Consider the following 25743-nt stretch of genomic DNA (forward strand, 5'->3'; position numbering starts at 1 on the left):
ATGGTATAGTGTTTAAACTGTTTAACAGTTCAAATGAGGGGGAAAATATTACTAATTAAGGATTACCAAGAAAAAGTCATAAAGGATTCTTCCTAGATATACACCCACTGTTTGGCAAACTCTGTTTCCCATTTATTGTGGTCTGGGAGGAACTTAGAACCTTTATTTGGTAGGATTTTATTTCATCAGACACATCCAACTGGTGATCTGATGCCTTTTTATGTCAAATTGGAGTATTTTCTAAGTTTTCTTGTGTGTCAAACATGAAGAAGAGATAACCAAGCTGGTTAAGAACTTGTCATTTAGAGCCAGGCTATATGGGTTTATATTCTCATGTTTATAGCCCCTTGGATAGGTTACTTTACTTAACCTTTTACTACCTTAATTTCCTTATCAGCAAAATAGGGCTAATACTATGCCTTCCTTATAGGGTTGGTTATCAGGATTAACCAAGTAATTCAGGTACTTGTGTCTGGCACATAATGAGTACTTAAAACGCTAGCTATCTTGGATATCTCTTTTCAAGTCTGGTACTTTTCCTAGAATTAAGAACTGATGTATATAAAATTTGATTTAAAAAAAAAACACATACTTTTTAGCTTCCAGAAAGTATGATAAGATACAACTGTGTATCACCAGCATTTATATTTTCTATATCCATTAAAGTCTATGCCTTTTGTTTTCTTTTTTTTTTATTATGTTATGTTAGTCAACATACATTACATCATTAGTTTTTGATGTAGTGTTCCATGGTTCATTGTTTGCATATAACACCCAGTGCTCCATGCAGTACGTGCCCTCCTTACTACCCATCACCGGGCTAGCCCATCCCCCCACCCCCTCCCCTCTAAAACCCTCAGTTTGTTTCTCAGAGTCCATAGTCTCTCATGGTTCGTCTCACCCTTCGATTTCCCCCCTTCATTTTTCCCTTCCTACTAGCTTTTTTTTTTTTTAACATATAATGTATTATTTGTTTCAGAGGTACAGGTCTGTGATTCATCAGTCTTAACACAATTCATAGCACTCACCATATCACGTACCCTCCCCAGTGTCCATTACCCAGCCACCCCCTCCCTCCCACCCCCACCACTCCAGCAATCCTCAGTTTGTTTCCTGAGATTAAGAATTCCTCATATCAGTGAGATCATATGATACTTGTCTTTCTCTGAATGACTTATTTCGCTTAGCATAATACCCTCTAGTTCCACCAATGTCATTGCAAATGGCAAGATTTGGGGGGTTTTTTGATGGCTGCATAATATTCCATGGTATATATATACCACATCTTTCTTTATCCATTCATCTGTTGATGGACATCTTGGCTCTTTCCATAGTTTGGCTATTGTGGACATTGCTGCTATTATAAACATTGGGGTGCTTGTACCCCTTCGGATCACTACATTTGTATCTTTGGGGTAAATACCCAGCAGTGCAATTGCTGTGTCACAGGGTAGCTCTATTTTCAACTTTTTGAGGAACCTCCATACTGTTTTTCAAAGTGGCTGTACCAGCTTGCATTCCCACCAACAGTGTAGGAGGGTTCCGCTTTCTCCGCAAACCCGCCAACATCTGTTGTTTCCTGACTTGTTAATTTTAGCCATTCTGACTGGTGTGAGGTGGTATCTCATGGAGGTTTTGATTTGGATTTCCCTGATGCCGCGTGATGTTGAGCACTTTTTCGTGTCTGTTGGCCATTTGGATGTCTTCTTTGGAAAATTGTCTGTTCATGTCTTCTGCCCATTTCTTGATTGTATTATTTGTTCTTTGTATCCCTTTTGTTTTCAAATGTTGTTTACTATTAGCAGTAACATTACTTCTATTTGTACAAAAGTTTTTGTTTATTATGGGAATTTTTCAAAAATTTCCTTGAAGTACTGGATCCCAATATATTTAAAATAATTTATAAGCAGCTTTACTAACAGTTTCTGATACATACTGATTATTCAATAAGCTTTTTTAAAAAAAAAATGAATGAATGTAACAGCTCCTTGGAGCTGTTAAGCTCCTTGAGCTCTGTCCTGAGACAGTGGAGGAATAAGCCCTTTATCTATAAAATGAGATTTGTAGATGGATACCATTGATTCATCAGCTAAGTAACCACAGTTGAGTAGTCATCATCCCTTTATGTTCAGAACAAAAAGGTTTCACAGTGAAGAGATTCAAGTGGAGCAAGGATTAAGTTTCTGACTAGCTCTTAGAGGAGGGGTTAAAGGCATTCTTTATAACATGCAGGGACAGAAGTGCAGTACTTAACTTTGTCACCTAAACTAAGAGTCAGAACACACGTTTTAGCCTGGGCTTTGCTGCTGATCCCCCTGGGAGACTGGCTGAGTAACTTCACTTACCTAAACATTGGTTACCTCACCTATAAACTGAGAAGGTAGATTAGAAGATCCTCAAGGTAACTTCTAGCTCTGGTGCTCTAGTGAACTGATACTCCAGTGATAAAACTGACGATTATAGTGATGTTGGACATTCTCTTCACCAGACCCTTTCACATATATTACCTAGTTTTATCTCAGAAATAAGCTAAGATACTTTATTCTAACACTATAACATATGTAAGCTTTAAGCCCTCTAAGGAATCAGGAATTTGAAACTTAAAGTCAATGGCTTGATTTCTTAACTGTTTTCACATATCTTAGGTTCGTTTCACCCTTTAGACTACATTATAGAATGAAAAGTTTGTATCATTTATGTTTTAGATGTCTTTTACAGCATTTCTCGGAATGCCCACATATGAGAGACACTAGGTAAAATTTTATTTTCTGGATTGAAGTTTTAACTAAAGTCAGTAGGGCACAGTGTGGGCTTTTTGTATCATACAGATCTGGGCTCAAATCCCAGCTTTACCATATTCTAATTTCTGTTTCCTCATTTGGTTTATGGATCCTTCATAGATAATCAAAGCACTTTAACATGGTGCCTGACATGTACTCTTTGGTAAATGCTCTTTTTTCCCACCACTCTTCATTCCTATTTATTTAGCATGTTTTGTAGAAATTTCAGTTAATGACAAATAGTCATCATATTACATCATTATTATTTATGAATTATCATCCACTGTATATTGAGATTTATAAGAAAAGTAAAAGAACAGTCTGTACTTAGAGAAACTAAATTTTTCAAACTCCTTGTGTATTTTATTAGCCAGTTTTATGTCTCTAAAATCATCCAGTCACTTATTCAATTTTTGTTTATTCAGGGGGATTCAAGCACATGAGAAATGAATGTGCTACTTCCTGTTCTGGCAATATGGACTGAGTTAGCACAAACCTTCCTTCTCCTACAAATATATAGAAATGCTGGATAAAATATGATCCAGCCCAATTTAAATACTTAGATAAGCTTAAGAGAGGGAGAGAAACAGAGAGACAGAGAGAGAAGGTAAGAAAAAAAAGTGCTAGGTACCAGAAACAAAGGGGAAGCAAAACCAGAGCATTAAGTGGGCAAGCTGGTATTATAGTTGCCCAGGGGAGTATTGGAACCAGATGTAGGCTCTACTAGCTAGAAGCTGGGCATTTTAATCTGACTTGGACAGAAATGTGGCCATGGCTCAAGAGAAATGGGAACTAGAAAAACTGTCCACCTGGTCAGGAAGGCCACAGTGAAGCTTATCATGTTTCAGACCCATATGTGGGGGAGATTATTAAAAAAAAAGTCTCTCAAAAAATCAAAGCTCTAAACTTTTACCAGGCATGGCTACAACATCTGAATATACCCTCCCTATATGGTATAGGAATCCTAAGCCAAGAAATTAACTTGAAAAAAAAAATGGCTCTAGACTACTGGAATCCCCCAATTGCCTGATAGAAACAAATGCAAAAGTTCTTTGTAGAAACTCTTAAACAATCCTGGGTGCCTAGGATTCCTATGGAGCATGATGGAGAGGCAGCTCTAGCTAAAGATAAACTCATAATCAAAAATTAGAAAACACATAGAGAAATGATGAGCCTAGGAAGAGAGTCAGAAGACATAACAGAAAGATCCCCAAGAAGAATCTGAAAGATACACATAACAGGTGTTTTAAATAATTAAAGGAGATTTTTTTCAAGGACTAAGTATCATAATAAAGACTGAGACTATTAAAAGAACAGGTGAATTTGAAGAATAACCAAAAAGAATATCTAGAAATAAAAAATATAATTATTAAAATCAATGGCTCAGTTTGTCTTAAAAACTGATTAGATACAACTAAACAAAGAATTAATGAACTGAAATATAAAACTAAGGAAATTATTCAGAGTATACTGCTGAGAAATAAAAATAAAAATTAATGTGCTGTGATTATTCATAGTTGATCATATTGTAAAGAGAAGTACTTATATTAATGTGATATACTTAGTTATGAAATAGAATAGTTGCCAGATTTTTCACACAGTTGGGTTTATGCAGCAAATGTCACTGCATTAGAAAATCTTGAACAAAATGGCTGACTGTTAATACACTGCACATTAGTAACATTCTTCAAACTGTGTAACAAAGAGGTAAGCAACAAACCAAGGCTTGAAAAGAAAGATAACTTGCATTCTTTTTTTTTTTTTTAAGATTTTATTTATTTTTTGACAGAGACAGCGAGAGAGGGAACACAAGCAGTGGGAGTGGGAGAGGGAGAAGCAGGCTCCCCCTGGAGCAGGGAGCCCGATGCGGGGCTCAATCTCAAGACCCTGGGATCGTGACGTGAGCCGAAGGCGTACACTTAACGACTGAGCCACCCAGGCGCCCCGATTACTGGCATTCTTGATTACATCTGGCTCATCTTGGTTTGCCAGCCAAAGATAAGAAGAGATAGGTTGTTGGTTTTGGGGTTTTTTTTTAATCATATATTTTCATTATTATGTGTGCATGTAAGTTAATATAAAATGTTAGTGCTTTTTTCTTGAGACAAAACTGCTCCATAAACTCAGATGTTAAGTAATCCTCACAGGGAAGTATTACAGGATCAAGTCTATAAATTGGTATTCTAATTTCTAACTTAGTAAAAATTACTTTGATCTGCTTCTGATAGCTGTCCTGACTTATTTGTTGGGTATATTTTTTATGATGACATCAAATTGAACTTGTTTATTAGTTGTTGTTGTTGTTGCTTTAACTGAGGAACAAAAGTGGCAGGTAATTGGAAAATCAACCAGTATCAAACAATTGTATCTTATAAAGCAGGAGAAGAATGTAAAATAGCAGTGCTAAATTTTAGGCAAATCTTTTTTTTTTTTTTTTAAATGAACATTGGGGGGCACCTGGGTGGCTCAGTCGTTAAGTGTCTGACTTCGGTTCAGGTCATGATCCCAGGGTCCTGGGATCGAGCCCCACATCAGGCTCCCTGCTCGGCGGGAAGCCTGCTACTCCCTCTCCCACTCTCCCTGCTTGTGTTCCCTCTCTCGCTGTGTCTCTCTCTGTCAAAAAACAAATAAAATCTTTAAAAAAAAAGAACATTGGTCTTTATTTTTGATGAATTATTCTTTAAAACATTTTTTATTAAACTCATCATAAATTTAAATAGTTGCAAAATTCCACTTTTATCAATACTGACATTTAACAATTAAAATTTAACTACTCTTTTAAAACATCAGATGATATTTGAATGGCCATATGATTTGATACTCATCATATATTTTTATTTTTTTAAATTTTATTTTATTATGTTATATTACCATACATTACATCATTAGTTTTTGATGTAGTGTTCCACGATTCATTGTTTGTGTATAACAGCCAGGGCTCCATTCAGTATGTGCCCTCTTTAATATCCATCACCAGGCTAACCCTTCCCCCCACCCCCTCCCCTCTAGAACCCTCAGTTTGTTTCTCAGAGTCCATAGTCTCTCATGGTTCATCTCCCCCTCCGATTTCCCCCCCTTCATTTTTCCCTTCCTTCTCCTAATGTCCTTCATGCTATTCCTTATGTTACACAAATAAGTGAAACCATATGATAATTGACTTTCTCTGCTTGACTTATTTCACTTAGCATAATCTCCTCCAGTCCCATCCATGTTGATGTAAAAATTGGGGATTCATCCTTTCTGATGGCTGAGTAATACTCCATTGTATATATGGACCACATCTTCTTTATCCATTTGTCTGTTGAAGGGCATCTCGGCTCTTTCCACAGTTTGGCTATTGTGGACATTGCTGCTATGAACACTGGAGTGCATATGGCCCTTCTTTTCACTACATCTGTGTCTTTTGGGTAAATACCCAGGAGTACGATTGCCGGGTCATAGGGTAGCTCTATTTTTAATTTTTTGAGGAACCCCCCACACTGTTTTCCAAAGTGGCTGCACCAGCTTGCATTCCCACCAACAGTGTAAGACGGTTCCCCTTTCTCCACCTCTCCAACATTTGTTGTTTCTTGCCTTGTCAATTTAGGAAAATCTTAATTATTTTAAAAGTGAGATAGGTAATTTTATACTCAAGTGAGAACAACTACAATAATGAATTATATAATAAAGATATTTATAAAATTGGTTGATAAATTAACATTGATCACAGTCTAGCATAGGAAATAGTTGTGGAGCTGGAGCCGTTTATTGGTTTGATTTTTAAATGGGTAATAACCAATCCCAGGTTCTGACCTCCTCTTCTATAATAAGCATAGATGTTAATATGAAACCACACAGCCTTTTTACTATTTATTCTAAGAATATTCTATTATTCTTCAGAGGAAGAAACTGCTCCTGATGGTGCTGTTGCAGAATACAGAAGAGAAAAGCAAAAATATGAAGCTCTGAGGAAGCAACAGGCAAAGAAGGGAACTTCTAGGGAAGACCAGGTAACTTTATAAGCCTAAATCCATAGGTAATGCATTGCCTTTTAATTGTCTTCAGGTGTTCCTAATGAAGCCTAATTTGATTATACGTCAGAAAAACACTACCTCTTAAAAATGAAAAAAGATATATTCGTACAGAGAGGGGTGATAAGAACCTTGGCCACTCGTGTTCTTTCCAGACATTGTAGGCAAAAAGCCTAAAACTTGCAGGTTTCAACCCTGTACTCTCATATCAAGCACAGGAACCTTATAAAGCCACATTTTCTCAGATAGCCAGGTAGAACCTCTAAGTAAATATTATGAAATGGAGAAGTGGTGATTATAAATGATGAAGAGATCTCTTCTAGCACAGCATCTCGCATGCTGACTAGCCAGCGCCGCTCGAAATTGTACACTGCCTGTAAATAAGGCATTTGGTCCACTAGTTGACTTCTGTTGTCAATAATATTACAGGACTCTGCTTGTTTCAAATAATTTCTGAACTTTTAAGAATTAATAAAAGAAGACTGTTAGAAATAAGAATAAAAAGAGATAGCTCAGCAATCTGAAAGTCAATTTTACACACCATGCAACACTCGGCATTTAATAAAGTAAGTATCTTCAGCAGCCATTCATGTTGAAAGCTAGGGGGAAGACCAAAATCATTTATTTTTGGTGCTGCCATATATCTCTATTTGAAAACATGGCATTTTAGGTGTATAAATAAAATAGGCAAAATAAAAGTATATTAAAAAGCCCAAGTCTATTTGAATAAATTAATATAATCAGGAACTACATTATAAATAACACCTAATTACTGGTAAAGAAGGATCATGCATCAGTACTTAGCATGAAAATAATCATAAGGAAAGTTCTACAAGAAGTCAGGTACAGGGAATTGTAATTATAGAGAACGAATTTGAGCAATTTTCAAAAGAAATGGCACATCAAATGAAATTAAGTACATTATTAACTTGTTTTCATGGAGTCACAATGAATAGCAACTGCAGTCAATATACTACCAAAGATACCCTAAGGCTCACTCTTATTCATGCACTCTTCTTTCTTGCCTCCTAGCAAATAATTATTAAGAACCATGTACTAATGAGTGTATTTGGTGGTAAACAAATACACACATCTGTCCTCTCTGAGCTATTAGGGAAAAGAGCCAGGTAAGTAATACCAATAAAAGAGGGTAGGCATTATGACAGGTTAAGTACAGGGAACCATGGAAATGTCTAAGAGTAGGACCTAACACGGCCTGAGAATCTGGGAAGGCCTCCCTGAGAAAGTGATTGGTCAGTTGAACTGTGAAGGCTGAAAAGGAGATGGGTAGCCAGACAAAAGGAAGAGTATATGAAAAATATTTGATGTCTTTGAAAACAACTATATGTTAAGTATGACTGTAACATAAACCCAAGAGAAAGATGAAGCTAGAGAGGAAAGCAGAAGCCAACTCATGCAAGGCATTTTTGAGCCATATTAAGAAATTTATATTGACCCTAAGGGCAGTGGGAGCCATTGAAAGAAGTGACATGATCTCCTTTGCAGTTTAGGAAGATCCCTCCCACCTGGCTGCAGTACAGACAGTATACTGAACCGGGACAGGACTAGAGGTGCAGAGGCCAGCTGAAGAGACTCTTCTGTGTGGGTACACGTGCACAAAGTCTGCGAAGGCAGGGCCTCTTTAAAACAGCTTCCTCCTGCTAGGAAGGCTCTCACCATGCTGAAGAGCTATAAGTAGTTGGCCATTCATTCCTTCAGCAAAAAACCAGAGGACTGACTCCCCTGTAGATGCCACACAGAAATGTCCCTATGCAAATCCTATCTTCTTTTTTTTTTTTTTAATTTTGTTTATTTACTTGAGAGAGAGAGCATGAGCAGGGGGTAAGGGCAGAGGGAGAGGGGGAAGCAGACTCCCTGCTAAGCAGGGAGCCTGACACAGGGCTCTATCCCAGGACCCTGGGGGATCATGACCTGAACTGAAGGCAGACGCTTAACCAACTGAGCCACCCAGAGGCCCCCAAATCCTATCTTCTTTACTCTATGTTGTGCCCCGTTATTTTTGTGATGTTTGCTTTTCTGCCTAGTGTCTTACCTTGCCTTTAGAATGCAACTACAGAAAGTCCAATCTTGAATACAGGAGAAGCTAAGAAAGGCCAAGAGGATGTTTTTTGTTTGTTACAGTCCCCCTTCTCTGAGCAAATGCCAGTAGCAGGTTAATTGGATCTAAAAACAGACTGCCTTGCCACTTTGAATTCAAGGAAAAAGATCCAGGTCTAGGGTAATTTTCTAGGAAGCTTTTAAATTTGATTCCACTAAGAAGTCTCCTTTGTTTTCATTTTTCTTTATGCCTTCAGAAAAGACATTTCCAAGTGTACAAAGGTCCACCATTAAAAATTGATGGGGTTGGGGTGCCTGGGTGGCTCAGTCTGTTAAGTACATGATCCCCGGGTCCTGGGATTGAGCTCCTGGTCGGGCTCACTGCTCAGCAGGGAGTCTGCTTCTCCCTCTACCCCTCCCCCTCCCCCTGCTCATGCTCTCGCACTCTCCCTCTCTCTCAAATAAATAAATAAAATCTTTTAAAAAATTGATGGGGTTTACTTTAAGCTATAGGTATAGAAATATGCATATGCAGATATATTTTACATATAGATATATAAGCTCATACACATATACACAACACCACCTAAAAAACCTTGAAGGATATTTACCAAAATGTTATTCCTAGTGGTGGGACAATAGATATTTTTGTTTTGCTTCTCTTAGTTTTCTAGTATCTCTAAATTAACCTTTTTCTTATTATAAAGCAAATACAATAAACATTTCTAAGCACAATGGTTTTTTTAATGAATGAGGTTTAAAAACAAAGGATGCCTTTTTTATCTGTTAACACTGTTGAAGAGCTTAGTCTTTTAATTACTACTCTGGAGACAGATAAAATATCTAAACCCTAATGGACTAGGCAGCCCTCAGAATGCCTATGAGGAAATTCTGTAGGAATTTATAGTGTTTCCCCAAAACTCATCTCATTCAGCAGCTATGGCAATGCGTATATTTTCATCTGTTGTCCATGTGCGCATTAAATTTTGCAGAACTTATAAAGCATATAAGGTACTTTCACTGTCATTTTTTGGCAATAACTGCCTTTGATTCTTGCACCACCTGTCTTTATTGAGCTTAAGTGCTAGACCTACCAAAATCTACTTAATTTTTTCACGAACTATGGTCTTAAGAGTATTTCCTAGATAAATTACAGAGCCTAGCAATTTATTATGATTCCTTATTATACTTGTTATTCACATACTGAATTATTATACCTCTTTTTCCTTATGAAATATGACTATTTTAGTACTAAATTCAATATGTCAGTATCTTAGACATTTGATTTTTTAGACAGGTAGTACTTCACCCCATTTCACAATTATGTACTTTTTTAAACTGTAGGATAAAAAAATTTTTTCCAACTTTTGTTCTCTGCTCAAATTCGGAGTCAACTGTTAAGTTATAGCCAGGGGGACAATGTGATTACGAAATTGTAGGCACTTGTTGTCTGTTACCCACAAAGGACACAGGAGACAAAAATCAGAGAAATGGCCCCCCTTTTTTTAAACCTACCGAACCATGGTATTTATGCCCCACTTCTTATACTTAACAATAGAATGTAATACTTCATGAATATAATTTTTGTAATAGTGTAATGGCATAGTCACTGCTTTTTAGCAAATTTATCTAGTTCATTATTGATAGACATTTTAACATGTTTCCATTCTTCACTTGTATGAGTACCACTGCAGTGTACATCTTTTGCATAAACCATTTTCTGTGTTTCACATAATTTTTCCTCATGTATTCCCAGGATTGAAGTTACTGAATCAAAGGGAATGATCATCTTAAAGTTTCTGATAAATATAAAGAGGTTTCTAAAAATATCACTCCCATTTACCCATCTTCCAACAGTTAATGTGTTCATTCATTTTACCTTCCTTAACAATGAACTTTTTAAGTTTTTGGAAATTTGTTCAGTGACAAATAGTATTTGTTATTGGTGTTTTATTTTTAATTTCACATATTTTAGTAAAGTATATCCTTTTCTTATGGGCATTAAAAATTAGCCATTAACAAGCATGCATTTTATTGTTTAAGCATCTTTTATATAAGCAAATTTGTGTTCCCCAAAGCAGAAAACAGTCACCTATGTCCGAGGGAAAAGGTCAGTGCAAATGCAAACAAGGCAATGTCAGGGTTTGTGAATATCAGTCACTGTTGCAGTTTTGTTATTTTCCTTCAAAATTAAAAATTTATTTAAGTGCTTTATGTGTTAGTGTTTCACATTTTATTTTCTACCAAACTTCAGTGTCTCTTGTAAAATTATGTTTATCCTTATCAGAAAACTTAGCAATGTAATTGTAATTCCAGACCCTGGCGCTGCTGAACCAGTTTAAATCTAAACTCACTCAAGCAATTGCTGAAACTCCTGAGAATGACATTTCTGAAGCAGAAGTAGAAGATGACGAAGGATGGTAAGGGCCTTGACTCCTCTGTATTAACTAATGTGAACAAACAGGCTCAGAGCAGAGACGCTATTAGGACATTCCCACTATATTGTCCTCTTTTCTTTCTTCTTTCAGACTTCACCTTTCATCATACCCTTGTCATTATAGGGCCTCAGCACCTTTTGTCTTCATGTCACTTGAGTAAGCATTTATTGAGTGCTTGGTGTGTTCCCAGTATTATACTAGCTAGCGGAAAATATACAAGAAATACGTGACGTTCTCCCTGTCCTAAATAACTTTCTAATATCGTGGAAAAGATAAGATTCACATTAAACAGCTAGAAAGCACCTCAAAAGATTCTAAATCATTAATTTTTTACACTTTCCCACAAACATTTTAGGACTCAGTAAGACATTTCATAATCCTACTAAGTTCCTCTTAAAATTTATGACCTACAGGATCCTAGCAATTCATACACAGTCAACTTATTTTTTCTTTGGCTATTTTTCAGCTTTTTAAGACACTGATAAGAAATAAAGGAATTAATGACTCGTACATGTCCTATCCTTAGCGCCTTATCCTATAATGGCAAAAGGAAAAAAAAAAGGAGTAAGAATTGTGCTTTTCCTTATCACACTCCTCTGTCCTCCAGTTGACTTCACATGTAGTATATTAGGACTCCCCACACCTAACTGCCCTCACCTCCCACTCCAGCCTGGCTCAAGCACATTGCTGCAAGCCAGCCAGTGGGTCACCCCCCACGTATGACTCACCCTCTGGAGCCTCTGAACTGTCACATGTGCCATTACCCCAACCCAGAATCATAGCCTCACTCCTCTCTGCCAGACAGCATCTCTCTCCTATTTCAAAACTGCTCAACACTCCCATCCTCCAGGAAACCAGTCAGCAAGATTTGTTGAGCGCTCACAAATCTAGAGGGTGGAGGAAAGAGGGCTGGGACACATATTAAAAAAGACATAAAAACACTTATTAAGAAAACATTTAAGCAAGTAAGATTCTACAACTATATATAACTCTAATCAAAAGGGCTGAGGGGATGATTATTTGAATAGAATGAATCCTACCTCCCCTAGGACCCTTAAGTACTTACGTATTTCTCAATATATAGTTTCTGTAGGATCTAAGTTATTTTTTTTTAACCCTGAGACTTTTTAAATTGGTTTCTATTACTTATGTGTATTTGTTTATACTTAAATTCAAAGTTGCTTAAAGGCAGAAACTGGCTTCTCCCACTGTCCTGTGCCAAAGGGGAAGGCTCAGTGAGTGTTGACTGACCCATAGAGATAAATGCACATTACAAAGAAGAACTTTCTGTTTTTTTATATGACTGGACAGGTTTAGTTTTATTTTGGATTCCTTGAATGTCTCAAAATATCTTTCAAATGTTTTGGGTTCAACCACCACACAAAAAAAATGTTTTGCCAAGTCCTCTTCCCCTTATTTTTGAATCCATATGCATTTTTTAAGGAAACATGATCCATGTGTTTCTGATTCATTTACACTTAACTCATCAAGATGGTGTTTTGTAAGAGCAGTTTGATGCCCAATAAGTTTTTTTAACCTTTTTATAAGCCATTTAAGTCCTTTTTTATTGAACAGGAAAGTCACCAACAAATTTAAACCCAGAAGTTTCATTTGAATCTCATAACCCACAGGATTCAAATTTACTTTTAACTTGGCAAGACCATTTAACTTCCCAGGGTTCTTCCTAGCCACTTGGTTCAGTATTCTCTCATTGTGAATTCCTCATTAGCTTCAGATGTCAATTAGTGTTTTTAAAATTGTCATTCTTGCTTTTGTTGTGATTTCATAGTGCAATCTATGTTCTAACATCCTCATTAGAAAGTAAACAAATGGAAAAACTTTACCAGATGGTAAAATCACTGGTCAATGATGTTGACCACTTCTCCATCTGGGGAACAAAAATAAGTGGTAAAGGAAGGGTAAGTAAGTTAAGTTAAAGACCTAGTCTTCACCAGGTCTTCAGGGGGTTCATTTCTCCCTTCAATTGCAGTCTCCTTAACAGAAAGTCAGAACTGTAAACTATGTACCTACACATTTTTCGTATTTGTTTTATTTGACATCTAATAAAATACCTTTCATGTTCAAGGCACTAAAGGGAATCCTACAGAATACATGGGACCCTTTTTATCCCACTATAGACTATTGAAATTTTGTAACCTGATAAGCAGCAACATCCTTTCTGTTCATAAATACACCCGTTCAACTTTATCCGGTCTCTAGTGATTTAGATCATCTCCCATAAAGTATATTCCACTCAGAAAAGAAGTCTTGTATTCAAAATGATTTATGGCAAATATTATGAGTGCATGGCATGTGCATGTGTGTTATGCATAAATTACATGGTTACCAGACTATTTTGTAGGTCACGGTTACCGCTTTTCTAAGAAGTGAAAGTAAGCCAGTGCCGTACTACACTGTCAGGGTCTGTTATCTGAGGTAAAATGATTGCTTCTCAGACATTTTTATGTGTCCGCATGAGTGACCACACATTGAGGGATCATTTTCATTTTCTGTCAAGATAGAAACCATTACCAATTTGTTATGTTTTCTTTTACTTGGCAAACTGTTCTATTCGCATTTTTGGCTGAGCTGCTGTATTGGCATGGTATACAACAGACATTTGGGTACCATTCAGCAGCATTCTACTTTTCATGCAAAAAAAAAAGGGGGGGGAGAAAGAAAAGAAATATGATCCTATTGTAAACACTGTATATGGTGTTTGATAATTATTCCCAGATTTCACTGTCTAACAAGGCATTTAAATAAGTGTTATTAGTAGATCTAAGCTGAAACGCATGATAGAAATTTTTCACTCAAAATTATTAGGATTCCTCCTTTGTTGGGATATATGCTGCCAATACTTGGTGGCAGTGATGGCTCCCAGATTCCAGTGTAGCCGCTCAAGTAGCCTCGTTGCCACTACATTCCTTCATCCCACAGCATCGCGCTCTTAGAGCTATAGGATCCTTCTTCAAGCATGGATTTTCTAAAACCAATTAGATACATGGCAGGAGTCATCAGCCAACAGATTCATATGACCATGTGGATGAAGTACATATGCCATTTTGGGCTTGGTTAGCTCCCAAAAAAGTTTTGAGAGAGCTGTGTCTGACAAGATAATAGAGAGACATAAAAAAGAAAGCCACCTGCTCCTACAGAACAAAATCAGCACTCCAAGGAGAGGAGAAAAATTAAATCTATGAGAGTAAAGTGCGGTTTTGTGAACATTTAACTATTTACTACTAAGCTCCATTGCAATTTTTTTCAGATTGTTAAATCTAACATTAACCTAATCCTTTACAACAAATATACACGATAAAATAATAAACAGTATAAAGTGTGTCTGCTTTGCTCCCTCCTTCTCATCTCTCTCCCCTCTACCACTTTCCATAGTACATAACAGTATTCAGTATCATAAGAATTAGAGAAACACTAACAATTGCAATGGTGGCCTCAAGTATTTTAATAATTATTTTTATTATATAAAGAAAAGATGTTCACTGTAGCAAAACCAGAATACAGACCCCTCAAAGAAAATAAATAAAAATCACCAGTGATCCCAAACTCAACAGTAAATAGTATTAATTTATACCCTTCCAGATATTTTTATGCATATATATTTTTCACAGAAATGAGATCATATAATGCTATAATCTTATAACTTGCTTTTTTCCCTCAGCAATATACAGTAAGTACTTTTCCCTGACATATATAATTTTATGATGAATTTTTATATTTTTGTGTTATGGCCACATAGTCATTTATATGATAAACCACAGTTTACTTGATCAGCCCTATGTTGCTGGATATTTAGGCTCTTTCCAGTTTTTATTATTATATACAACACTGTAATGAACATCCATGTGTCCTCATCATTGCCAGTTTTCTCCGGATTAATTCCAGAACTGGAATTTCTTAGTCAGTGGGTATGCATATTAGGTTTCTGCTAAATATTTTCAAGTGGCCCTCCCAAAATGTCATTCCAGTTTATACTCCCATGTAAATATCATTTTTATGACTTGCTTTTAGGGCTGTTAGAATCTCAAGGATTAATTAAGGTACTCTGCAATACTTAGTGAAAGAGAATAACATTTTAGAAAAAAATGCTTTGTCCTTGTAAAGTTTTAAAAAATACAAACAGTCTGGTTTGCTTCTGTTTTTAATAAAACTGGTACAAATTTCATCATGACTCCTCAGCATCCTCAGGTCTAAGTGGTTTTGTTCTTGGTCCTGAAAAATTCTCCTTCCAAGATAATCTTACAGGTTAAGAACTTTTGGATCTAGATTCTTTTTTTGTTTGTTTTTGTTTTATTACTGCACCTTGACTTGCATTAAAAATCAGTTTGTCCATTGGTCACAATTTGTTTGTGCTCGAGATTGGAGTTCAAGAACCAAGGTTTAGCATGAAGTAGTTTTCAAGTGTTCCTCTGGAGTTAGCCATAGCATAGAAGTAACAAGTACCGGTTGCCTGAGTAGCCAAAACTGAAAATTTAATAATGCAGATGTAAAAGTAATTATTGACAGGCCCATTCAGAGCTCCTTGTAAGATACCATTGAAGGACATAGCTTCATCTCACTGGCAAAGCTTTAAACACCTTTTATATATAATACATACTGTAATTTGTATATGATTTAGTCGTGTATTGAGTAAAGGATGCAGTAACTACAAGTGAATATTTTAATTATAGTTGCCACTTCATTCAGTCAGGACTTTGCCAGGCATAGGTAATAAGTAAGTGTAGACAAACCCAAATACAGGTGTAAGGACAGACACTGTGAGAACAGTGAAAGCCCACAGCAAAGTGAGAGATCGTCTTTACCCCTTAGCATTAGCTAGGGCAGCAGGTCTCAAAAATTTTGTCTCTGGACCCCTTTATACTCTTAAAAATTAGTGAGGACTGCAAAGAGCTTTTATTTGTATGGAATATATCTATTGATATTTACCTTCTAGAAATTAAAACTAAAAAACTTAATATCACTAAAAATATTTCAGGTTAACATAAAAGTTTTATGAAGAACCGTTGTATTTTCATAGGAAGAAATCTAGTAAGAAGCGTGGCACTGATTTACCCTTTTTTTTTTTGCTTACCTTTTTTCTCATATCTGCTTCCGCACTCTGTTTTGACCCCACACATCATGTAGTCTCTGGAGAATTCCACTGTACATTCCTAGGATAAGAATGAAAAATGCAGGGGCGCCTGGGCGGCTGGGCAGCTCAGTCGTTAAGCATCTGCCTTCGGCTCAGGTCATGGTCCCAGGGTCCTGGGATCGAGCCGCACATTGGGCTCCCTGCTCCGCGGGAAGCCTGCTTCTCCCCCTCCCACTCCCCCTGCTTGTATTCCCTCTCTCGCTGTCTCTGTCAAATAAATAAATAAAATCTTAAAAAAAAAAAAAGAATGAAAAAGGCAAATGTTTTAGTATTTATACTAAAATAATTGCCATTGGAGACACAGAGAACCCCAAGTCACACTTTGAGAACTGATGGACTAAAGCATCTTTAGTCATTGTGTCATTGTTTCATGGTGATTCTTTTTTGTTAGATATAATAACCCAATCTATAAGTCCTGGGAAGCTTTATTCAACTTCCCAGTTTGTGATCCTTGTTTTCAAGCAGTACCAAAGTAATGCTTTCTGAATTAAATGTGTCCACCCTATTGGTCTAGACCTGCTTACAGCATAATTCTTACTATGCCCATAGCAATTCCAAACTGACCCTTAACTGTTTTTTTTTTCTTTTTCAGAAATGTTTTGTAATAGACCTTATTTTTTTAGATCAGTTTTAGATTCACAGCAAAAGTGACCAGGAAGTGTAAAGAGTTCCCATATTCCCCTGCCTCCCCCACCCCAGCACACAACCATCTCAACTATCAATATCCCACACCATAGAGGTACATCTGTTACAAATGGTGAACCTACATTCACACATCATTCTTTCTCAAAGGCCACAGTTTACGTTAGGGCTCACTCTCGGTGATATACATTCTAGGGGTTTGGACAAATGTGTAACGACATGTTTCCACCACTATAATACCATGCAGAATAGTTCCACTGCCCTAAAAATTCTCTCTGTTCTGCCTCTTCATCTCTCACTTTCTGGCTAATGCTGGCAATCACAGATGATTTTCCTGTGTGCATAGTTTTGCCTTTTCCAGAATGTCATATAGTTGGAATCACAGAGTATGTAGCTTTTTCAGGTTGGCTGCTTTCACTTAGTAATATGCATTTAAGATTCCTCTACATCCTTTCATGGCTTCATAGCTCTGTTTTTAGTGCTGAATAATATTCCATTGTCTGTATGTAGCACATTTTACTTATACACTCACCTACTAAAGGGCATCTCAGTTGCTTCCAAGTTTTGGCAGTTATGAATAAAGCTGCTGTAAATATCTATGTGTAGATTTTTGTGTGGACATAAGTTCTGGGGTAAATACCAAGGAGTATGACTTCTATATCATATGGTAAGAGCATGTTTAATTTTGTTAGAAACTGCCAAACTACCATCCAAAGTGGCTTGACCATTTTGCATTCCCACTGCAATGAATGAGCGTTCCTGTTGTTTGACTTCCTTACTTGCATTTGATGTTCTCAGTGTTTTGGATTTTGACCATTCTGATAGATGTGGAATGGTATTTCATTGTTATTTTAATTTGCAATTCCTCAATGACCTATGATGTCGATCATCTTTTCACATGCTGTTTGCCATCTCTATATCTACTTTGGTGAGGTGTCTGCTAAAGTTTTTTGCTCGCTTTTTAATCAGGTTGTTCACTTTCTTATTATTGAATTTTAAAAGTTCTTTGTATGTTCAGGGACAAAAAATGACAAAAAATATTTTGTAAATATTTTCTCCCAGTCTGTGGCTTGTCTTCTTATTTCTGGACATTGTTTTTCACAGAGCAGAAGTCTTTTAATTTCAGTGAAGTTCGTCTTATGCATTGTTTGTTTCATGGATCATGCCTTTGGTGTTGCATCTAATAGCCAAGGTTATCTAGGTTTCCTCCTGTTATCTTCCAGGAGTTTTACACTTTTGCATGTTGCATTTAAGTCTATGATCCATTTTTTAATTGAAGTGTAATTAACATACAGTGTTATATTAGTTTCAGGTGTATGACATTGATTCAACGGTTCTCTACATTACTCAACCACGATAAGTGTAGTCATCATCTGTCACCATACAATGTTATAACAATTATTGACTGTATTCCCTATGCCATACTTTTCATCTCTGTGACTCACTTACTTTGGTCTATGATCCATTTTGAATTATTTTTTGTGAAGTCTGTAAGGTTTGTGCCTAGATTAATTTTTTTTTTCTTTGCTTTTGGAGTGTTTACATTTTCTCAGACTTTTTGGTTTTAACAAGTCTGCAGAGTTACTTTAATGTGCAATCTCATCATTTCTTTTAAAACAGCCTGTTAAGTATATTTTTACCCAATTATCAATTACTCAGATTAATAAGGTTATACAAAATAACTGACAGAGTAGAAGTCACTTATACTTGACTTTAAATATACATACTTTTTATGCTTTTTGATCATAGTCTTCTACTGGTAGTAGGAGATAAAGGTGGCTTTGAATCCTACCAATTCATTCTTGAAGCAGATATTTGCATATGCTATATTTCAGGTACCCTGCTAGGACCTTAATGCTATCTTCCCTTATTTAACCCTCAGAGGGCTCATAGGTTAGAGACCAGCCATGGTGGACTTGTTTCTTACAACTCCACCAGATAATTAGGATTAGTCCCATTCTATAAATGAGGAAACTTTGGCCCAGAAAAGTAGGTTATTTGCCCAAGATCACACAGTAAGAAATGGTGAGGGGTCACACTTAGGACCCCATCCTGCTTCCAGAACAGTGATTTCAACATGAAGTAATAATAGAGTGAAGGGGGGAAAATCAACTTGACTTTCATAGACCTTTGATTCGACAGAGCTGGTTACAGCATATATCATCCATTCTCATGTTTGGAATACTTTCTACATTCCTTTAAAGAAATGTGCCACCATGGGCGCCTGGGTGGCTCAGTTGGTTAAGTGTCTGCCTTTGGCTTGGGGCATGATCCCGGAATTCCGGGATCAAAATCGCGTCCCACATCAGGCTCCCTGATCGGCGGGGAGTCTGCTTCTCCCTCTGTCCTTGTGCTCCCTCTCACTCTTTCTCTCAAATAAATAAATAAAATCTTTAAAAAAGAGAGAAAAGAAAAAAATGCACCACCATGGAGGCTCTCTGTAATCCTACATGTCGAATTATCTTTTAATTATATTGCGAGCTGTTAAATCAGACTGCCTGAGCAAGCAACCTCTATTGCAAGCCTCAATTTCTTCACCTGTAAAGTGGAGATAACAACATCTACCTCAGAATTTCTTATCAGAATTTAATGAGATAATTCATGTAAGGCAGTTATAAGTTATTTTTTTTAAGATTTTATTTATTTATTTGAGAGAGCGAGAATGAGAGAGAGAGAAAGCACATGAGAAGGGGAAGGGTCAGAGGGAGAAGCAAACTCCCCGCTGAGCAGGAAGCCCGATGTGGGACTCGATCCCAGGACTCCAGGATCATGACCTGAGCCGAAGGCAGTCGCTTAACCAACTGAGCCACGCAGGCGCCCAGGCAGTTATAAGTTACAAAGTACCCGACTCTAAGGAAATGCTCGGGAAATATTAGGTGTGAGAGAGGGAGGGGGCGTGCATAGTACTGGGGTAATATTCGTAAGGCCTGACAAATTACTAAAGCAGCACAAAATAAACATTCTAAATTAAATTGACAAATTGTTATATAGTTGGCTTGATGTAATAATATCAAAGAAAAATAATATATAAAGAAAAGGCAAATGTTAATTTACCTCAGTTACGTTGTCTGTGACCAAGAAGGAATGTAGATAAATTCATTAAATATGCTAGTTGCACTCAATGGTTCTATTTTAAAATCTCTTGAGAAAATGAGAAAAGTATTGTAAAGTAGGTTCCTTAGCTGAATCCAGATTATAAAATCCCCAGGCTTCCAGGGTATACCTAATGTAAATTTAGCATTCAGAGAAAGAAGAGGAGAGTGGACAAGATAACATTTTCTATGCTGGGAATACACAATCATCAATTATGGACTTGGACTCTCTCCAGATTTTATCTTTTTTTTTCCTTTCTTTCTTTCCTTTTTTTTTTTTTTTTAAGCTGACAGCATTTTGAAACAGAGGAAAGGCCCTGTAGGCATAAGTAGTTCATTTTTATTGGAAAGAAAATTTAAGGAGCCAAGGTCCTTGGGATTAAGCACAATGTAGTAAAAAAGTTATTTCACAATGGGAGTTACAGATAGCAACCAAGCCGGTACAACATGAAAGTTGCCATTGTACACAGGCAATCAAGAAAATATGAACAAAAGTTCTGTTACTTTGGGGCATCTGGGTGGCTCAGTTGGTTGAGCGACTGCCTTCGGCTCAGGTCATGATCCTGGAGTCCTGGGATCGAGTCCCGCATCGGGCTCCCTGCTCGGCAGGGAGTCTGCTTCTCCCTCTGACCCTCTTCCCTCTCGTGCTCTCTATCTCTCCTTCTCTCTCTCTCAAATAAATAAATAAAATCTTTAAAAAAAAAAAAGTTCTGTTACTTTAACCATATCTGGAAGTTAAATGATGCTTAAAGTGAGATAGAAAAACACAAATACTAAGATTCCAGGTGAAATTTAGTGAAAGATGCAGAATTTGTATATAGTTGCTTGTATTTCTATAAAACAATTTTAATTTGTGTCATTCCTTTCGTAGAATGTTTAGATGAAATTAATACAAATTGTCATATTGATTTTTCAGATAACCTAATTTGTGTTTATAATAGTCAATATAAAAAACATTGAAAAAGGACAGGAAAGAAAAAAAATCAATAGTAATTTCATACCTCACAGAGAATCATCATTAATGCTTCTGTCTATCCTCATACACACACACACACACACACACACACACACACACACACACACACATTTTCTCAAGAATGGAAAAATTTATCCAAATTTTCGTTGTAAGTTTTTCATGAGTGAATAATCCAACAGTTATAAATTTTGTAAGTCCACTGTTACTTCCTTAGGTTAAAGGAAGTGAAACTAATGAGTCAAATATTTTTTTTATTTTAACAAGGAATAATTTACATATAAGAAGTTGCATAGTTCTTATTTGTTCATTTTGGTTAGTTTTAAAAATTGTATACACCCACGTAAACACCAACACAAGATCTAGAACATATACATCACTCCTGAAAGTTCCCTCATGCCCCTTTCAACCAGTTCTTTCCCCCAAATCATTCTGATTTTTGTCAGCTCAGGTGTGTCTTGATAACATCTTTGCTAGATTGCATTCCAGAAAGTTAAATTATTTATACCTGTACCAGCAGCGTATGAAGTTGCTGGTTTTTCCTTATGCTAAGTAATATGTATGTGTATGTTGTAATATATCACAGATAACAGGTAAAGATACATTAATCTTTGCCAGTTTCTACTTTGTATTATTTTGTATTTCTTTGTTTACTGGTAAGGTTGAACTTTTTAGGGGTTCCTGGGTGGCTCAGTAGGTTAAGCGTCTGCCTTCAGCTCAGGGTCCTGAGATTGAGCCCCACACTGGGCTCCTTGCTCAGCGGGGAACCTGCTTCTCCCTCTCCCTCTCCCTGCACTCCCCCTGCTTGTGTCCTCCCTTTCTCTCTCTGTCAAATAAGTAAATAAAATCTTAAAAAAAAAAAAAAAGTTGAACTTTTTAAAGATGTTAACTGGCCATTTATATTTCATCACTCTTGTGGTGGTGGTGGTGAATTGTATTAATATGATTATATACTTCTTGCTGATTTATAAAATTTCTTAAATATGAAGAATATTTTTGGTTTTAAATATTTTTACTAGTTTGCCATTACGATTTGTGTGGGGGTTGTTTTGTTTTGTTTTGTTTTTAACATGGAGTTTTAAATGTGCATTGCTAAATCTGCCAGTCTTTTTCATGTTTGTGGCCCAATGTCATTCTTTAGGTTTCCATAATCCTATGTAAATACCTACTTATATCTTTCCCTAGTGTTTTTATAATTTTATTTTTATTTTTAATTGACATCTTTACCTGGAATTGATTATTTGGTGTATTATGTTAAATTATTCTTGCAACGTTTTTTTCTGTATTGCTAACTTCCACTATTGAATAATCCTGTGTTCCCCCCCCCCCCCACTGATATTAAACACATCCTTTGTCATAGAGTAAGGCCTTAGGAATATTTTTGAGTCAATTTCATTATTTTACATGGATTTTTCTGTCTGTTCCTGTGTCAGTACTTCACTACTAAATTATTGTAGCCATATAATAGTATTTAATATCTGGTAAGCAAGTTGGACCTTTATTGTTCAACACATATTTTTACACTAAAAGCTTAAGAATCTGGATAATGTGCTCCATTCGTATTTTCTCTGAGGTAACCACACCTGGAAAAATCTTAGACAATTGACCATGGAATCAATAAAAAGGCCGCATTATTTAACAGGTGGCCACTACCTGAATTTCAAGCCTAGTGCCAAGAAGGAAATAATCAGTCTTTAGACAAACTCCCTACCTTCAAAGTAATGGAAAAGATTGCATGTGGAAAATAAGTAGCATAAGGAATAAAAAAGAACAAAATCTAGGATATTTGATTGCCATTTTATGGTATAGGTTTATAAATGTTTTTATGAGAAGTTTGATCAGAATTTTTTCCATCTCCCTGGTACGGAACAAAAAAGCACAAAGGATTAACAAAGTCATACAGTAGATAACATCTCACTTTTATTTTACATGATGTCAATCCCCAGGACATCTAGGATGGCCATATATAAATGCAAGCCACAAAATCTTCTTCCAAAGACATTCATTAATAATCTTCCTACTACCTACCATTTTGAATTATTAACATCCCTTATCCTTTCTGGTATTAATGCAGATAACCAAGTTAAATGTAATAATAATGTTCTGTTCTTTGTGTGCAGCTAATGAAATTTAAAATGTTGGGCTTGGGCTGTTTTTTAGTAGAAATAAAAGTTATAAGAAGAAGCTAACCTTTACTGAACATGTACAAAGCACCAATCCTTTTTAAACCTATAAGCTAGAACTTATTCTTACACCCAAATCATATGGGAAGAATCTAAAGCACAGAAGGTTAAGTAATTTTGGTCAAGACGTCATAGCTAGGAAGTGGTAGTTCTCAAAAATAACTAATCATGCTTGGTTCAATTGTGTGTGTGTGTGTGTGTGTGTGTAATTTTATATTATAACAATTTCTCTAACTGAGCTAGCCTATATATTTTTTGCAGTTGCTTATAAAGAAGCGTTGTTATTTTTTAGACTGTAGTAAGAAGGCCAAACAAGTGACTTCAGGACTTTATTATAAATTTTTGGTCAAAAATTGTCGATCCCTCTTAAAATCATGGCAGATATTAAGTCCATGTCCCTAATATTATAAACCCTATATTATTTGAAGAATTAAAATTCAGAACGTTATTTAAAAGTTTAACTTAAACAAGAAGCTCCTCATTTAGCCACATTTACTCATAATTTTCCATGGGAATATAAAGAATAGAGTGGTTATGAGTACGGGATTTGGAATCAGACTTGATTTGAATCTCCATGCGGAAATTTACTAGCCATGTGATTTCAGGTAAACTGTATAACCTTTCTAATCCTGGTTCCTTAAACTGTAATCTGAGGATAATAATAGTACCTTTCTGATAGGTTAGTTTGTGGATTAAATGAAATACTTTTTTTAGAGGATTTAGCAGGGTGTCAGTACTCAACAAATGTTTTGTTATTCTTATTTTTGATGTTATCATTGTTATTTTTGAAAATTAATTTCTCTGTATTTGTCAGTAGATCAAAATGATGATTAGAATTTATACCATTTCTATAATGTTTGACAGTTTTTATGACCTTTTCTTAATTAACCCATAATAAATTGCAGTAGTTAACTTTAGTTTCTATCATAATTCTTTCTGAGATAAAGTAAATTTGAGATTTGATATTTTTATGGTAAACAGTAATGCCTCATTAATGAAATATTGTTTTTTTTTTTCCTTGAGGCTGGTACTAAAAAAGTGTGGGGTGGAGGGGATATCAATTAAAAATAAAATTTAAATATAATGCAAAAGAACATCATCACTTTAGAGGGCAGAGAATTATAAGCTCAGTGTAATGTAAATGTTTTTCTTCCATTCCTCTCTCTTAGCCAAGTTCTAAAGTAGTAATATGATTATATGGAAGGAAGGAATATGATTATAAACCTTGTTCCCTAATTAGTGTTCATTTTATAAAGGACTGTAATGCTGCAGAAGACCAATGAGATTGTTCATAAATAGGAACTTGTCAGAGTCACTGACCGTGGAAAGGTGGTTATTTTATTTCTAAGCCCTCTGACCAATCCCTGAAGTCACCTCTTTTTCTGCCTTTTTCTTCTGTAAAAAGAAAACTCTTCTGTATTGACTCTGCTTTCATACAGTTTGAACTGAAATAAATTTCTATCACATTAGGTGTTCATGGATTTGTTCTGAGAGAGATGGGCAGATAGCCATGTACCCCAGCTGCTTACCAGGCCTTTTTGACTGAGAACTCCATCTTCCCAAGTTGTTTTGTTAGTTCACTAGCCACAGAGTAAATGTTATTGGCTGAGCAGTTGGTTAAACCCCAGGGCAGGTGTAAGAATGTGTATTATAGGCTTATTCTGGAAAGCTTCTTAAATCCTTCCACCTGTATCCTACTGAGTGTGAAGCATGTTAGATAGGCAAGAAAGTTGAGAAATTATTCCCATGCTGATGAAGATATTTTAAAAAATTACATCTTTCACTTTTCCTCCAACAATACTATTTATTAAAAACACTCTATAAGGATTATTTTTTTTCTTTTTAAATGAGGGAAACAAAAGGTTTTATAAGAGTTGGCTTTTCAAAACCCCAAACCAAGGGAGAAATATTAACATTCATTCAAAATTCAGAAGAAAGGAAGTTTTCCCATGTTAATGGTGAAGAGTAAAAGAAATTCCACTAGTGTTTATCTTTGTTTTCTTTTTCCTTAGGCCAGCGTCTTTCTTGGTTTACCTAATGTTGTTTTCCTATACTTTCTTCATTTGTATTTCAAATATTTAAAAATACATTTTATTTTTTGTTACTATTGTCCTCCTACTATCAATTTTTAAATCTCTCTTCTAAGTTTTGGCCATTTCTGTCTGCATTTTTCTCTGCTTCCTTTAAGTCACGTTTCTGTTTCCCATTTTGAGGCTTCTTTCATCCTTTTCCTCCTCGATTTCCTTCTCTCATTTAGCCTCTTCTGCTTCTCAGTCACCTCTGTCTTGTGCTTCCCTGCTCTGCTGGACATGAAGACCCCAGCGACTTCACTTTCCTGGACTTTTTTTTACATACTTTGATCTCTGGCCTCATTCATGTTTTGTCTGTCTCTTCATATGAATTACTGTCATTTCTACT

At 36.1% G+C, this 25743-nt stretch overlaps 1 protein-coding gene across 1 annotated transcript in view; it reads left to right on the forward strand.

Moving 5' to 3' along the window:
• The window catches only part of CWC27 (CWC27 spliceosome associated cyclophilin), a 195651-nt gene that overhangs the window by 156765 nt on the left and 13143 nt on the right, over window positions 1–25743 (forward strand). Inside the window, exons 12-13 of the mRNA XM_027605258.1 lie at window positions 6660–6769; window positions 11165–11268. Coding sequence (XP_027461059.1) covers window positions 6660–6769; window positions 11165–11268 — 214 coding nt within the window. The remainder of the gene's footprint in view (window positions 1–6659; window positions 6770–11164; window positions 11269–25743) is intronic.

This window comes from Zalophus californianus, chromosome 5, assembly GCF_009762305.2.
Source record: "Zalophus californianus isolate mZalCal1 chromosome 5, mZalCal1.pri.v2, whole genome shotgun sequence".
NCBI classification, from domain to species: domain Eukaryota; kingdom Metazoa; phylum Chordata; class Mammalia; order Carnivora; family Otariidae; genus Zalophus; species Zalophus californianus.